The sequence below is a fragment of the Oxyura jamaicensis genome, chromosome 26, assembly GCF_011077185.1.
Source record: "Oxyura jamaicensis isolate SHBP4307 breed ruddy duck chromosome 26, BPBGC_Ojam_1.0, whole genome shotgun sequence".
In the NCBI taxonomy this organism is placed as follows: domain Eukaryota; kingdom Metazoa; phylum Chordata; class Aves; order Anseriformes; family Anatidae; genus Oxyura; species Oxyura jamaicensis.
In genome coordinates, this window is record NC_048918.1 from 5,416,615 (window position 1) to 5,431,696 (window position 15,082).

The 15,082-nt window shown below is 54.6% G+C and overlaps 1 protein-coding gene across 2 annotated transcripts; it reads left to right on the forward strand.

Annotated features, from left to right (window-relative positions):
* The first annotated feature begins 411 nt into the window (after window positions 1-411).
* C26H6orf132 (chromosome 26 C6orf132 homolog) lies at window positions 412-14,925 on the forward strand. Of its 2 annotated transcripts, XM_035346823.1 has the most exons (6): window positions 412-721; window positions 5,193-5,308; window positions 10,563-10,638; window positions 10,990-12,178; window positions 12,221-13,801; window positions 14,265-14,925. In XM_035346823.1, exons 1-6 carry the CDS (start codon window positions 577-579, stop codon window positions 14,368-14,370), a joined length of 3,213 nt encoding a protein of 1,070 aa, XP_035202714.1. In that variant the 5' UTR covers window positions 412-576; the 3' UTR covers window positions 14,371-14,925. The 2 variants fall into 2 exon arrangements, with proteins under 2 accessions (XP_035202714.1, XP_035202712.1); XM_035346821.1 differs by having other exon boundaries at window positions 10,990-13,801.
* The last annotated feature ends 157 nt before the right edge of the window (window positions 14,926-15,082 follow it).

Here is a 15,082-nt window from a genome sequence, read left to right on the forward strand (position 1 = left end):
ATCACACTGCTACTGCCCCGATTCTGGCCATCATCTCCTTGTACCGCCTGCAGGACCCACACAGGGTTTGGGGTCCCAATGCTGCACAAAAGGGCAGGTGGAAAGGCTTGGGGCAAGGCAATATGGCCCTCGGGGCACAACTGCAGCAGCGGGTGGACAAACAAATCCAGGAGGCAGTGAGAGAAAGATGGGGAAGCACTAAATGTAAATGCTCAGCGCACCACCAACTTGCAAAGCCCCGACTTTTTAAGAGGCACCAGACTCTTGGCAGCCTCCACCAAGGAGGCCCAGCCGGCCCCTCTCGGTTACGCTCCCCAGGAGCCTCCAGACCCCTCGGCACTCCCGAGAGGAAAGCTCCGGCTGGGGCCGGGCCGGCAGGAGGCCGGCAGGAGGCCGCCCGGGGAAGGCCGCGGAGCCGCCGGCCGAGGCGCGCCCGGTGCTGCGGAGGCACCTGGGCGGAAGGAGGGGCCGGAGGTGGGGCCAGGTGGGCCCGGCCCGCTCCGCACCGCTCCTGCCGCCCCGCTGCCTCCCTCGCAGCGGCGCGGCCCGGAGCCGCTTGGTGGCCGTCCCTTCGCCATGAAGAAGCACCACTCCGTGCAGGGCACCTTCAGCCGCCTCTTCGGCAAGAAGCACGGCGCCGCCGCCGCCACCTCGCTCTTCGCCACCAACCCGCCCTGGATCTTCACCCAGGAGGTCACCTCGGACAGCGCGGGCGGCACCGGTTAGTGCCCCTGGAGGGGTGTCCTGGTTGGGGGGTGGGTGTCGGAATGCGTTCCGCAGCCTCCGGGGGGATGCGGACGGGACGGGGGGACGGCGGCGGCCCTGACCCCACGAGCTTCGTCCCTTGGGGAGGCTGCGGGAGGCTCCGCCACGGCCGCTGGAGGCCGCCCCCGCGCCCCGACGGTGCGGAGCGGAGCCGGGTGCGGAGCGGCCCCCGCCTTCCGCAGCGCGTTGTTGGCTCCCAAGCTGCTCCTCGGAGGGCTCCACGCGAGGGGAGCGGAGGCCGGCGTGCCGTCGGGGTTTATTTGTGCTCTCCGTGGGTTTGAGTGCAATGCTGTGCCCTGCAGGCTCGTGTAGGAGGGAGCCAAGTTAGCAGCCAGGCAGATAAAAGATAGCCGTCTGTGGACGAAGTTGGGCGGCTGTGAGGTTCCAGCAGGCGCTTCCAAGGCTCCGAAGTGGGAGCGAGCGTGGGGCGAAGCGGCGTCCCACTGCCATCACGAGGTGGTGACACCACGAAGGGCAGCTGGAGGAGCTGAGATTCAAGGAGAACGTGATGGGGAGTTCCACACAACTCTTCCACACAAAAGGAAAATTGCTGATTTCTAACTGTCATAAACCTGGGAAGAGCTCAAGCTTCCCTCTGATGTGGTTTGGATTAAAAAATAAAAAAATAAAAGGGGGGGGGGAAGAAAAAGTCACAGTGTCTGCTTATTACAAGATTGATTTCCGTGTCTGCAACTGCAGTACAAAGGCATTCCTTTCAGGTGTAGGGAGCTGCTGTGGGGATCAACTTGCAAAGTAAAAGCCAGGAGTCTTTGAAATCAAGTGTAAATAAGGGCCATTGAATCACTCCTTAACATCCTCTTGGCGTTTATGCCATTAATTTCATTTATATGGGGTAGTGTGACACACACAGGCTGAGTGACCACGTTCAGCGCAGCGTGTGCTGAGGTGCGTGCTCATGGTGAGGAGTGGCGTGCCCGCAGCCCGGCGGGCCCAGGGGCAGGTTTTACGGCATCCTCAACTCTTCCGTCGTACCCAGCGAAGCCCCATCCCAGGCACTGTCTCTTGAATATTTGCCGCATAGTTTCATGCCATTGTTGCTGCCAAAAGGAGTCCACTGGCTGTGCTAATCCCCACCTTAGTTTTTCATACAAAGTAAACAGAAGTTAGGCAATGTGCAATGGGTGTAGGTTTGCATGTCACTGACTCAGAGATTCCTGAATATAGTGACTGATGCCGCCTCCTCGCTGCGAGCTGTGGATACCCCCGTGTCAGACAGGCTGCGCCTACTCCAGGTGATGCAACCCCGGAGCAGGCAGAAGTTCCATTGTATGTGTTGCAAATTGCTTATTTTATTTCCCATGACCAAGAGGACACAAATATCTTCAGAACAGGCTGAACACCAGGAAAGCAGTCAAAGCACAATCGGGGCCAGCCGCTTCCGACAGCCTGCGAAGGAAGGTGCGTTTGTTTCCTGAGCCTCCTTCCAGGAAACAAAGCTGGCGGAGCAAGGTTTTGCTGGTGACAGGCTCTCAGCAGGCAAGTCCTGTTTATCTAGCAAAGAAAACACAACTACAAGCACTTCATTTTACTTTAATTAAATGCATTCAGGTTAGAGATGCTTAGTAATCTAGGATCAAAGACCTTGTGATCTTTAATCCAGTTTCTCACTGAGTTTACTTACTCAGTGACTTATTTAATAGAAAATTCTTGTTATTTCAAGTGTCTGAACTCTACCTCTGCTCAGTGAAGCTGTCTGAATCCAAATTCTCATGTTGCATTGGCCTTATTTCTTGCTGGCTACTTGCTGAATGTGGGGTCACCCGAGGGGTTACGCAAAGCTAGCAATAACAGTAATTACTTGCTGGCATCTCTGGGATCCAGGCAGCTTCTCCTCTGCCACTTGGGCCCCTTACAGGCGGGGAGGTTGTAAGCTGTTGGTAGGACTACTATCAGTATTTTTTAAGGTGAAGAAAATGCCACTATTGTAAAGACGCCCTTGTGAGAGGTTTAGGATAAGGGGAAAAAAGGAAGTCATGACTGACCGCAAGGACAGCGGCAGGATGATGGATACTGCTGGATGTCTGCCAGGGTAACTTGTGGTGTACTCGATGGGAGAAAGGAAAAGCTCAGATGCTTGCGAGGCTAGGTGTTATGTCTCAAGGCTATTCTGGATTCGTTCACCCCACCAGAGCCTGGGGTAGCTCATGTCCAGCCCCAGCATGGTCAAGTTAATTCCAGGTGTTTGTACAAGTGCTTTTCTTCTGCAGGGATGCACATAAACATTTGCCACTAAACTAAGCGTAAAGCTGCATTTCCTTGGAAGCTTCTCTGCTGGTCCACAGAGGCCAGAGACTTAGAGAGAGCTTCTTGGAGTCTGATGAGAGGAAGATCCAGAGGCTCTATAACATCTGTTTGAGGGGTTTGAGTTTGTTTTATAGAGAAAAGCTGCCGTGCCTTCTGCTCTCCACTACATCTCTGCAATGCCTGTGTTCTCCGTCCTGCTTTAAGGTTATCAAGTCCGAGCAGCACACACACCAGTGCCGTGGCAGTCCGTAACAGCCGGGGGCTTCCCCTGCCTGAGCAGGGGGTGGCAGCATGGGGGGGGGGCTCAGGCTGGGCAGGGGGCTCAGGCACGCAGCAGGGAGCAGGGACACTTGCTGGGCCAGGGCAGTGGGCGGCTGTTGGGACCATGTCGGTCACCGAGGCTGGCAGGGCAGGCAGCTCTGCTTGAGTGAGTGCTGCCTGGAGGTCTGGGAGGCTTGGAAACGTAGCTCAGCCCCTCTGCCTATGTGGGGCTTATGCAACCCTCGCTCTTCTGCTCCTCAGCCTTCAACATCTGTACAGGACTTGACAGAAACTATTTCTGTGCTTCACACCTTGGCACGGGAGTTTGAGCACTGCACTTCCAAATTGCTTAAGGAGGAGAAAAATCTGTTTACTTCTCAGAGTCAGTGTCTTGGAGTGGAGGGGTTGGCTGTCTGCTGCTGCCTCCTCTCTCTGAAATAACTATTGAAATCTGCTAGGTGGGAACGCTCCGGCTGAGTTTTCTCCCCAATCACAGCCATTTTGCATGCTTTTCCCCTCCTTTCTCAAACCCTCGTACTGTAATTTGGTCTCCTTGGCTGCGAATTATTTGTGTATCTCCTTCCAGCCAAGGTGGGGTTTACATGCTTCAGTGCTTCTGCTTGTTAATTCATGCTGTTAATCAGACACAAAGAACGTAATTAAAGTAATTTTATGAGCTTTATTCACCGTCAGAAATAAACCGGCCCAAAAGGTGTGGTTGAAGGTAAAAGCACAGGGCTGGGAACCAGGAGGACCTGATAGCTTCCCCGGCTTGTGATGCCAGGGCTCTGCGACAGCCTTTCTGCCGCAGTTTCTCCATTCACAGTGGCATTTAATGGAAAGACGCTCACAGCCTTTCTTTGTAGGACAGGAGTCTAAAAGTGTTGTGGCAAGCATGATCTGTCCTCCAGGGCCAATTGCATCGGCGGCCAGACAAACCGCTCCAGCAGCGTGCAGAAGGATGCTGCGGGTGATGTGATGTCCCCTGCGTCCCCGTCTGGCATCTCCCACCCACTGCCCTCAGCACCCGTCCTACTGGCAGAAAAACACAGAGGAGGCAGAAAGAAAACTTTCTGGGGGAGCCCATGTCCATCTCTGTGTCCCAGAGGGAGCAGCGAGACATTCTCGTTCACCTGAGTCCCAAGGGACCGTGCCGCTGCCAGCGGGCAGCCAGGCTGCAGCTCACGCCCGCTGTCGCTCCCTGCTGTGCAGGTGGCAGGGTCGTGGTGTTGTGATGGGGCTGAGTGAAGAACCTGTAATTAGCTCTGTGCTTTGATGCAACTGCTCTGCCCACAGGCAGCAGCTCCTGGTTTGGTGTGGGCCGTAGCTCCACTCCTGGCTTCCGACTCCCCCCAGTACCAGCTGCTGACAAATGAGCCAAAATAAAATCCTGCTGTACTTAGAGGCTTTTGTGTCGTCTCTGGACAGCCAGGGTCCTAGGGGCTGGAGCCTCACCACCCTGTAAAGAGCTGATCCGTTTGTTCCTGAAGTGTTTTCCTTCCCCATACCTAACCAGAGTGGGGAGCAAATTGAGTGCTTGTACTGACTTCTGTCTCCTGAGGTAAACTTAAGTTAGTTGCTTTTAGGAGTAAGCATTTCAGAGGGACTTGGTCTGCCCCGTGCTCTTTCAAGTCCAGCATTGGGAGATCTGGGAAGGCTCTTGCTGTCACAGGGTGCCAGGGCCGCCCAGCTGGGTCCTGCACCCCTGGACCTGCCTCCTCCCGTCCTCACCTCAGCTCCAAACACCCAGATATTCCTCAGTCTGATGTTTCTTGCCCTTCCCTGGGAGCTGAAATAGCAAATACTTCACAGTGCTTCCTGAAACAAGGCGTTGTCCAGCACTGCTTTTCCCTGTTGCCTCTAACGCAATGCTGCTGCTGACAGCCTTCTCTTCCTCTCAGGTGACGTGATCGAAGTGTATTATGGCGATAATCGCTTTGGGACGATGACCGACTCTGGAACAGCAACACTCAAGCCTCGTCCGAGAGTCCGGCCGCTGCTGACTTTCTTACCCCTGGTGAGTATCAGGCTCGCTGCTGAGGTTGGCTACGGCAGAGCTTGTAGCTGGTGCGCAGAGCCCGCTGGGCTGGCTGCTTCTCTCACCCTCTACCTGGCGGAAGAAAATAAATGAAAAGCCAAACCACTCTATAGTGATGGTGGATACAAGGGATTAATAGGTGATCCAAGTTCAGGATTTGTGTTGGATATTGGCAAGGTACTTGGGGGAGAGACGTGAGTGTTATCAGACTTGTATTTTCAATTAAAAAAATTGCTGAGCATGTAGGTGATAGAACTGGCTCGCTCTGCATTTTTTGTAAGCACTACTGGCAGTCTTTCTCTGGATCAGGCGTGTTGCTGGATGGAGCGATAGCAGAGCTGTCACGTTTTTGGCATAGGAGCGAGGAGGCGATGCAGCAGGTGTCTGTGCAGAGGCTGATTGACTGCACCGGCTCCAGATACACTTCATTCTGGTGTGAGACCAGAGAGTGTTGAATGTAGGCACGTAGAAAAGCAACTCTCTGGCTCTGTTGCAATTCCTCTGAACGCAGGGGGACCACAGCCCCTGGCACAATTACTCCTAACTGTGTGCTGCTTTCTAGGACCCTCAAAATGTAAGTTCTCCATTACTAAACTTTACAGGAAATCTTGTCCAACACACAGAACACCCTCCTGTGTGTCTCCACTGTCCCATAGCAAACAGTAGGCACGAATGTCAAATATCACAAGCTCAGCAAACATGCACACTGGGAGGTGGGTGAGGTTGCATTTCTTCCTTATTCTGTAAGAAGTTCGGCTTCTGCAGAGACCTCGTCACTCCCTCTGTGACTGTTGCTCCCCAAAGGCTGACAGGAAGGAAAGATCTCCAAGTCCATGCCAGATGGAGTTAACCACAAGACAACATCTTTGTGTGTGGCTTGTTGAGTTTGCAGTGGTTGAAGTCGCGTACCTGATGAGCTCTGACGGTGAGCATCAAAGCACCGCGAGCATGTGCCAGAAGGCGAAGGCGGCCGCTGGCAGCGAGCAGGCAATGTGGAGCTCCACCGAGGGCAAGGCTGGGAGTGGGAGCAGGACGGAGGTTTGCTGCCGTGGTTTCTAGGTTTCGCTCTCTGCATCAGAGCAGTTGTGGGCGGCTGTCACACCTGTGTTATCAGGACATGCTCGTGAACCTTTACATGGTTGTTGGACTGTTGTTTTCCCAGTCTCTGGGTGGGCGAAACAGCTCCGAGCAGAGCTACCAGTGCTCCAGCAGCAGCTGGACACAGGGACCACAGCAGTGAGCACCAATACAGCTGGACCTGGAGCTGACTTTAACCCAGCTGAGACCAACCCCACATTGCCTCCAAAACCACAGGTGCTTGCTGCTGGCTTCGATGCTCTGCTGCCAAGCTTTTCTCCTGTGGAACGCACCTTTCTGAAGGTCTTTTCTCATGAAAACTACAGGGAAGTGCATGACTGCTCGGAGGTGTTCTGGAGAGGACAACAGCTAAATCTGAAGTGATGCACACGGGTCACTGAAGACAGTAAAACACTGAAAAGCCCTTTGTCTTGACAAGTAAATCCTCTCTGAGCAAGGGATGTTTTCCTTGTATGTCCTCGTCCTTTTAGAGCAGTCATCACCTACAGCAGCAAATGGGCTGGTCTGCTGTCAGCCAGCTACAATTAGCAGTTCCTGGGGTTGCGCAGGTGTCATTTGGAGGACAGTTGTGGGGGTTGTACATCAGTTTGACTGCATAATTAGCAAGTTATAGAGGTTATGGGCACAAAGGGGTTGTGCCCTCTGTGGTGCCTTCCAAAAGGCAACAGCAGGTAAAAGAAATCTTGTGTGAGCTGAGTTGAGTAGGAGTGGTGCCTGAGAAACTCCTCTGGTATTGCTGACTTCAGTGTGTCACCGTACTGGGACTGGGTTTTTGCCGAGCACAACTGGGCTGTGGCATCTTCTCAGAGCTTCCAAATGTTTTACCAGTGGAAATCAATGTGTTTCTGGATCTAACAGCACAAATGGAATAAGTACTCAGGGCTGTCACCCTGGCAGTGGTGTTTGCCTGCAGCCTTTGAAGGCACAGCTGGCCCTGGGGGGGTTCCCCTTGGGGACCTTTCTGAGGGTCCCTCTCACCCTACTCCTTTTCCAAGCGTACCGTGTTTAACTGAAAAAATCAGTAGGTGTAAGCTATGTTTTTTAAGGGCCAGACTGTGTTGGACATTTGCATTATTTTTATTAGGTTTGATTCTGATTTGTCTTGGCACAGACGCTTCTGCTGCCACATCCATATTGGCGCTGGGCTGTTCTCCTGCCTTAACCCCTTCTTCCCATCCAACCTCTCCGTGTTCCCTGGCGAGGGGCAGCTGTGGCACCTGCATGGTGGGTGCAAGCCAGGGCAACGCAGTGCCTTGCCCGTGGGCACCTGGCAACTCTTCTGCTGCCTGCCCCCAGCAGTGAGCTGCCCTGTGGGGCACTGGTTGTCCCTCAGGACAGTGTCCCCTTCCCCTGGGCACACAGCAGCGTTCCCTTTCCCCTTCCCCTGCGGTTTCCTGGGAGCTGCATGTGAGGGCAGAGCTTTGGCAGCCTGGGGGACTAAATTCCTTTGGTTAACCACCAAATGTCCCAGGCTCTGCTTCAAAACAAAGAGTTTGGAGGTAGCTGTCTGTATTTGGGGAAATGATTGGCCTTTTTAAGATGCCCAAGATGTAAGACAGCTATATTTTGGTGCCTTTTTTTTTTTTTTTTAAAGGAGTGGCCTTGAACCCTAGCTCATTTAATGTATGGGAAGCATAGGCTTCCAGGGGGAGAAGGGGACAGCAAGGACAAGGAATCTCTTTCACTGAGGGCACGGGATATCTGTTTCAGGGATTCCTGGTCATCCCAGTGAAAGCTCACCCCAGCGGGATCCTCAGCACACACAAATCTGATCTGAGCACCACGAACTGGAAATGCAGGTTCCTGCTGCACCACCCACCAGAGGCAGCAGCCTGCTCTGAATCAGCTGGAGCTTTGCTGAGCTCGTCGCACCCCTAGCAAACATACAAGAGGAAAATAATCTTTCTGGTCATCTCTCAAAACTGGCAGCGTACTGGAGATGCTTTCCATTTTAGAAGCCAGCTTATGACATGGAGATGGGTGTTTTTTGAGATGCTGAGCATTAGTAACCGCAACAGAAATTTTTAGTGTGAAACAGGCTCGCCCAGTTTTTAGGACCTGATGAAATGACATGTCCAAAACTACTCATCTATGACGTGTGGACTTTGTTTCCTCCAATTTTGCATAGATCTCTTCCGTCTGCTGTTCCCTTTCTACTTCTATCCAAATGTATGATGCATACGTTGATTTTAATTCAGGTCAAATGAGTGCTCAGACGTTTTTGTTTCTTTGTAAATGAGCAGGTATCTTCAATGTGCTCTGAAGACTGGCAGCAATGAATTTTCACAGCAAATGGAAACTGCTGGGCCCTTTCTGTGTGGCCTTTGGTGTCTCATTGCACTGGACAATTTCATTCTCAGATCTTGAAGTGCCCCTGTTACCCTTTGTCTTCCCTCTGGCTTTCAGCTGAACCCAAGGATCTCTCCCCTGCATCGTTCTGTATGTTTAGAAACAGTAAGGAGGTCTTAGGCGAGGTTGTAAGGCTCACCTCATCTATTTTGCCACTAACTAACAGATCAGTCCTTATGCTTTAGCAGACCTTGGCTTCTCCACCAACATGAAGTTGCCTGATCAGTTGTGCAATCCCATGAGCTGCACATTCCCATTCACTCTCTCCAGGCTGATATATAACTGGCTCACTCACTTGTGGTTATAGAGGATCTTTGGGAATCCACAGGGTGCTAGGCTTTGCAACCAGAGCATGTGTATTTTCTTCTTGTTTTGCTGTATGTTAGTGGGTAGGGGGGTCCCAGGGCCCTTCTGAAGGAGCTCCGGCTGCTGCTGCTGCTAAAGTCAGCCCTGCCCCAGCAGCTCTCACATTCCTGAACTCCTTACACCCAGTGCAGGGTGTAATGTTAACGTGCTGCCTGCACCCTGCTAAGCTGGATATGCTGAGCCTAACCTTTGATCAAGGAGACTTTGGAATCCTACAGCAATCTCCTGTAAAAATAGTGCTAATACCAGTGAAAGGCAAAGGGCACCGGCTTGATTATTATCTAGGCTTTTGTGTACAGAAAGCCAGTGCACAGACATGGTGCAGACTGACGGTAGGATGTTTCCTTTGCACAACGGGCTGTTAACAGCTAATGCAAACAGCTGCCTGGGGTGAGGAGCAGTGCAACAGGGCTGGCCCTGCGAGGACGGAGCCAAGGCTGAACAGTGTGTCCCTGACTGCTGCCCAGGGGCCTGGGAGCTCCTGATATTTCCTCGCTATGGTCTCTCCCAACGCTGGTATGCGAAGCCCAGTCAACTGCTTCGGTCACTTACGTCTGTGCTGACAGTCTGAATCAGCATCAGTTTGTGTTTTGGACGTGGGTGCGTTAGTGTATGTTTCGTGAGCAACTCCAATCCCTCTGCAGAGCAATCTCAGCAGTGAGTCACTGGAGGAAAGAGGAGAGGCTTTCTGCTTTTGGCAGGTGTATGAGGCAGGAGCCCTGGTCAGCACTCTAGGTGAGTCAACATGCCTTGAATATCTCACAGTGGGTGGTTATAATTATCTAAACTGCCCTAGCTGTAAGCATCCTCACAGATGTGTAGGCTGCTAAATTGCATGGTCCTATACCAGCTAAATGCACTGCTGAATTTTCAGCCTGAATGCTAAGGGAGTAATTGGGAGTGAAGCAAACCACACAAGTAGCAGTTTTCCCCAGACTGTTCAGATATGCTGGTGCCAGAGTTTCCCAAAAACCTGGAAGCCTTTCTGTAACTTCAGTGACTGTGGTGTGTACGTGACTGTGGCAGAGGCTGTCAGTGCTTGCTAGAGAGTAATACCCACAAAACCAGTGGGAGCTATTAAAATTGGCTTGGTCTGTGAATGGTGAGAAACTAATCCTGCTGATCCCATGCTGTGGAGCTCTAAGCTTGGATGTGAAACAGCCATCCTCTAATACAGCCTGGCTGTACCTGACTAGCGTGGGGAGTTGTGTCCCTGTGGCTTGTGCAACCTTGATTGCTTTCCTTGTCCCCTTAAATGGTGTCAACAGCAGCTATTGCAGTACCTCCACGTCTAGGAAATGGCACTGCATCCCATCAGGCTCCTGTTTGCTTACATGAATTACCAGCTATGCAGCCTACTGCCCTTTGTTCAAATACCCTGGGCATAAAACTAACACCTCTGTTATCTCAACTATTGCAGAATGCCCAGGAATCCCATGGGGTGGCTGTGCCAACACCATCAGTGCCAGAAGACTTTGAAGAGAAAGCAGCTCTTGGTAAGGGATCTTCTCTGTTAAGTGAAGACATGTTCAGCAATGAGCTGCCCTTGGGCTCGAGGGATCCTGTGAAGGAAGCATGCATGTACCACTCTCTCGAGCAGACAGTCTGGTCATGAGATTTTTAATGCTAAAATCAAGCCTGCTATTAATAACTTTTTGAAGTTCTTGAAAATGAATTCATTTCTAATGGGTGAGGCATAGTGGCTGTTACAGTTGAGCAAGCTTTAGACAGCTGTTGAGCAAAATAAACTGGCTTCCTAGGATGACGGTTGGCCAGAGGCGATTCTGGGCTTCGCAGTGCTGATGGAGAAGTTGTTCATGCCACCATGCTCTTGCTCTTCCTTGCAGGCCCTGGCTCCCAGATCAATGGGAACTACCGAATGTACAGCTCAGTGGGGGACCTGCGCCCGCAGGCTCTTGATGGGGATGAACTGGATGAAGACATCCCTCCACCACCATCAGTACCCCCCCCACCTCCTCCAACAGCACGGGCCCCCACGCCACCGCCTCCAGCCTCACCAGCCCTACAGCCGCCTGAAATGCGGCTGCCTTCGCCACCACTGCCACCACCTGAGACAGTGCCGCCACCTCCTGCCATGGCACCTCCACCACCCCCAGCCTCCACCTTGTCCTCCCCTGGCACGCTGGCCCCTCCAGACTTCATCCCGCCAGCCCCACCGCTCTCCAAGGCCCCCGTGCCCTTCACCAACGGCATCTCCAAGTGGAAGTCTGAGACTGTGCTGAACACGAGGCAGGCGGACACCGAGGGACCACTCCACACCACTGAGGCCCAGGTGCCGGCTGACCCCAGCCCGAAGGAGAGCCTGCAGCCCCCCAAGCAGTGCCCCGAGCCCCATCTCACCTTCCCCAGGTCCTTCAAGGTGCCCCCTCCAGCCCCGGCCCGGTCCTCCTCCATCCCCGTGCAGGAGAACCAGCCCGCCCATAAAGAGCCCTTCGCCAGGCAGCCCCATGCCCGGCCTCCCCTCCCACCCTGCTTCACCATAAGACCTGCGGCCAAGGCTCACGTGGGAGAAGCCAAGGAAAGAAATCCCCCGCTGAGACAGCCCATCACCAAGCTGGCCGTGACAGCCCCTCCACCACTGAGCCCCAAGCCAGGTCCAGGGATCATCAGTCGGTCCCCGCTGCCCAGCTCAGAGTCAGAGAAGAGTCCCCAGCCAAAAAACACCATCAAAGATTCTCCTCCAAAACCCGAAGTTCTCACTGCAAATGACCTGGAGCTGCCTCCTCCAGATTACCCAACCTCTGAGGACAGCTGGAAGGATGCCGGCAACCTGAGCAGGCTGCAGCACGAGCTCTCGGCCCTGCTGCGCTCCCCCAGGAGGGAGGAGAGGCAGACAGAGGTGCCAGCAGCTCCCCGGCCCGCAGACAGCAGCACCAACCATGCTGGCAACCATGTGCCTGGCCCCAACGGGCCCCAGCTCACTGGGCCTCCCAGGAAGGCCTCACCATTACCCACAGGAGGGGAGAATGAGAGGAAGGAAGGGCCCAGCAGTCCCCCCAGTGCCGTGGGCAGCCCCCCCAGTGCCATGAGCAGCCCCCCTGGTGCCGTGGGCAGCCTCCCCAGTGAGGCACAACCAGCTCCTGAGAGCAACCCAGCCGTGCAGACCCGCAGCGTGATGAAAATCAGGAATGAGCTGGAAGCAGTGTTTTCCCTGAAGAAAGAAAGAAACCCTGCCCTGGGGCTTGCTGGCCAGAAGCAGGGCCCTGAGGATGGCGGCAGCACCCCACGTTTGCGGCCGAGCCCCCCTGACCTGGGTGACTCAGTGCTGCCAAAACCAGCCCCAAGCCTGCTCCCAGCCCCGGTGGTGGCTGCTGCTGCTGCAGAGGAGACGACAAGGCAGGAGGAACATCCTGTTCCTGTCACCCCTGCTGCTAACAAGGCCACAGAGAGCTCGACCACTGCTCCCCCATCCCCTGACAGCAGTGTGAGTGCCCCAGGCCCACCTCAGAAGCCAGAGGAGGAGCCCCCAGCTCCTGCTGCTCCATCGCCCCCCATTTCCCCAGCACCACAGCCTGGCGCTGCCATCTTCCAGTACAAAGTGCACCGGGCTGGGGCTGGCTCAGCCGAGCCTGCCTGCCCCCAAAACTCATCCAGCAGCCCCCCAAGAGCCTCGGGCCCAGGGGAGGAGGAGCTGCTGATCCACCCCGTGACGGGTGAGCGGGTGGAGCGGGGCTCCCCCATGGCGCTGCTGCTGGCGGCCCGGCAGCGTGCACAGCGGGGCCGGCCGGGCAGCGAGGCGGGGGGCCCACCACGGGCAAAGCCACCCCCCAAACTTGGCAGTGCCGCGTCGGACACCACCTCCTCCACCAGCTTCTACCGCCATGAGTCCAGGCCCTACTCCTTCACTGTGGTGCCCCGGCCTCTGTCAGGGACAGGACAGAGCAAGCCGCCCTCCTTCTCCAGCTCCTCGGAGCAGGGACGGGTGGCGGGCGAGGGGCAGCCCCCTGGGCACCAGCGAGCCACTGCCTCCAGCCTGCTGCGGGGCCTCCTGGAGTCGGGTCAGCCGAAACGCCCCGAGCACCCCCGCTCTGCCATGCCCAGGGAGGAGGAGGAGGAGAAGAACGGGGAGATGACGCTGGACTATGCGATCATCCCGCCACCCCCCGAGTTCAGCAACGAGGCGGATGAGACTGACAGGATTCCCCAGAGCCGGGAGGGGAACCGCAAGTGCCCCAGCTTCCCTGACTGCAGCCGGGGCTCAGAGGCACCACGGTACTTCAGGTGGCCCGGCTACGGCCGTGGCTACAACTACGGGAACAGACAGGAGCCCTTGGAGCAGAGCAGGCGGAACAGCGAGCTGACACCCCACTATCCAGATTACAGTGGTTCTGCTGGTTACTTCAGCCGTGGTCCAAACAGCCGCCCGCTCATCAAAAAGCGGCTCTACGTCTCGGAGCCTGAACATTCCTACCCGAGAGCAGCTGCCCGGGGTGCGGGCGTGCTCTCATCTTATGGCCCTGGGGCATACAGCTCCTCGGCTGGGGAGGGGGCTCGCCGCCTGGGCTCTGCCCACCGGAATGGCCCTACCAGCACACAGGGCAGGCGGACATCCATCGATTCGGCTGGGAAAGCCGGGCCATACAGCAGTGCTGACGCGAAGTACAAGGCGCAGAATGGGGATTTCTCAGCAGCCGGCAGGTACATGCCTCCCTGAGCTTACCTCCCGTTAGTGCTCAGAGGGCTTGCATGGTGCAGCTGGGAAGCGTGGGTCTTTGTAACAGCCCTGGACCAGGACCAAAGGATGGCTTTGGTCTTGCTCCAGGGCTGTTATAAAGACCCTAGAGAAATTGGCATGAAAGCACCACATTGGGTCATCCACCACAAGCAGTGGAGAAAAGAGCTTTGCAAGTGGCTCTTGCTCCGCCAGCTCTGCGGTGGGTATGTGATGGCAGCACGGTGGCCATGCTGATCACAAGCTGGGGCCAGCACCTCACTGCCACACTTGTCCCTGCAAACACAGACGTGGGTGAGGGGCTACTGGAAGGCTCCTTGCAGGGGAGAATGAAAGTTTTCCTGCTCTGATAGAAAAACACTGCTATTTGGAATAAAGATAAGGGATTTCCTTGGCTTTCAGTGACTTTCCCTGTTGTTTTCCCTCCAGACCAGCCCACGGCAGCTCACAGTACAGCGGACCCACCAACACCTTCACGGTCAGACCCGGGACACGGCAGCCTATCTCTTACGCCTACCAGAGTGGTCACCGATAGGCTTGTCCGTGGGGCTGCTCTGCCACCTTCGTCCTTCAGCTGGGAAGAGATGAAGAGGGGCCTCAGTGGCTCACCTTCTCCCTGGGCACCAGAAACAGTCCCAACCCAGCCAGCAAATGCACTGCTTGAAACTGCTGAGGGTGAAGGCGGAGAGCAAATCTTGGACTTGAACTCTTCTCAAAAGACTGTCATGGAGAGTAGTTACTACAGAGGACCGGCTGCTGTTCGTGAGCAAACATGTTTTTCCTTCTCTTCCCACTCCCCCAGTATTATTTTCAAAATTGCAGCTTGATAGGTCTTCTAAGAAAGTGAAAGAGCCTTAGTTCTCTTTAAAGAACATCACCACTGGAGAGACTGTTTTTTTTTTTTGTTGTTGTTTTTTTTTTTTTTTTCTGTAATTGGTTTAAATGCAACATACTTGGGAGTGGGGAGAAAACAACTGGGAGATACACATAATGGAAGCAAGCTGGTGTGTATCTAAATCTAGGGGAATTAAAATAATAATGTGAGGTCAATTGGATAGAAATAGTTTAGGATGACTAGATCACCACCTCCCTCAATAGCCTTAAGCAAATCAATTATGCTGATGCCTTAAAAACAGCTCGTGGCTCTCTGTGCCTATCCCCAGGAGCTGGGGTCAGCAGCTCCACAAAGGTCTGAGCCCCCTTCCCCTGGGTGTGACCACAGGGGTCAGCAGCTTTGGGAGTGTGGG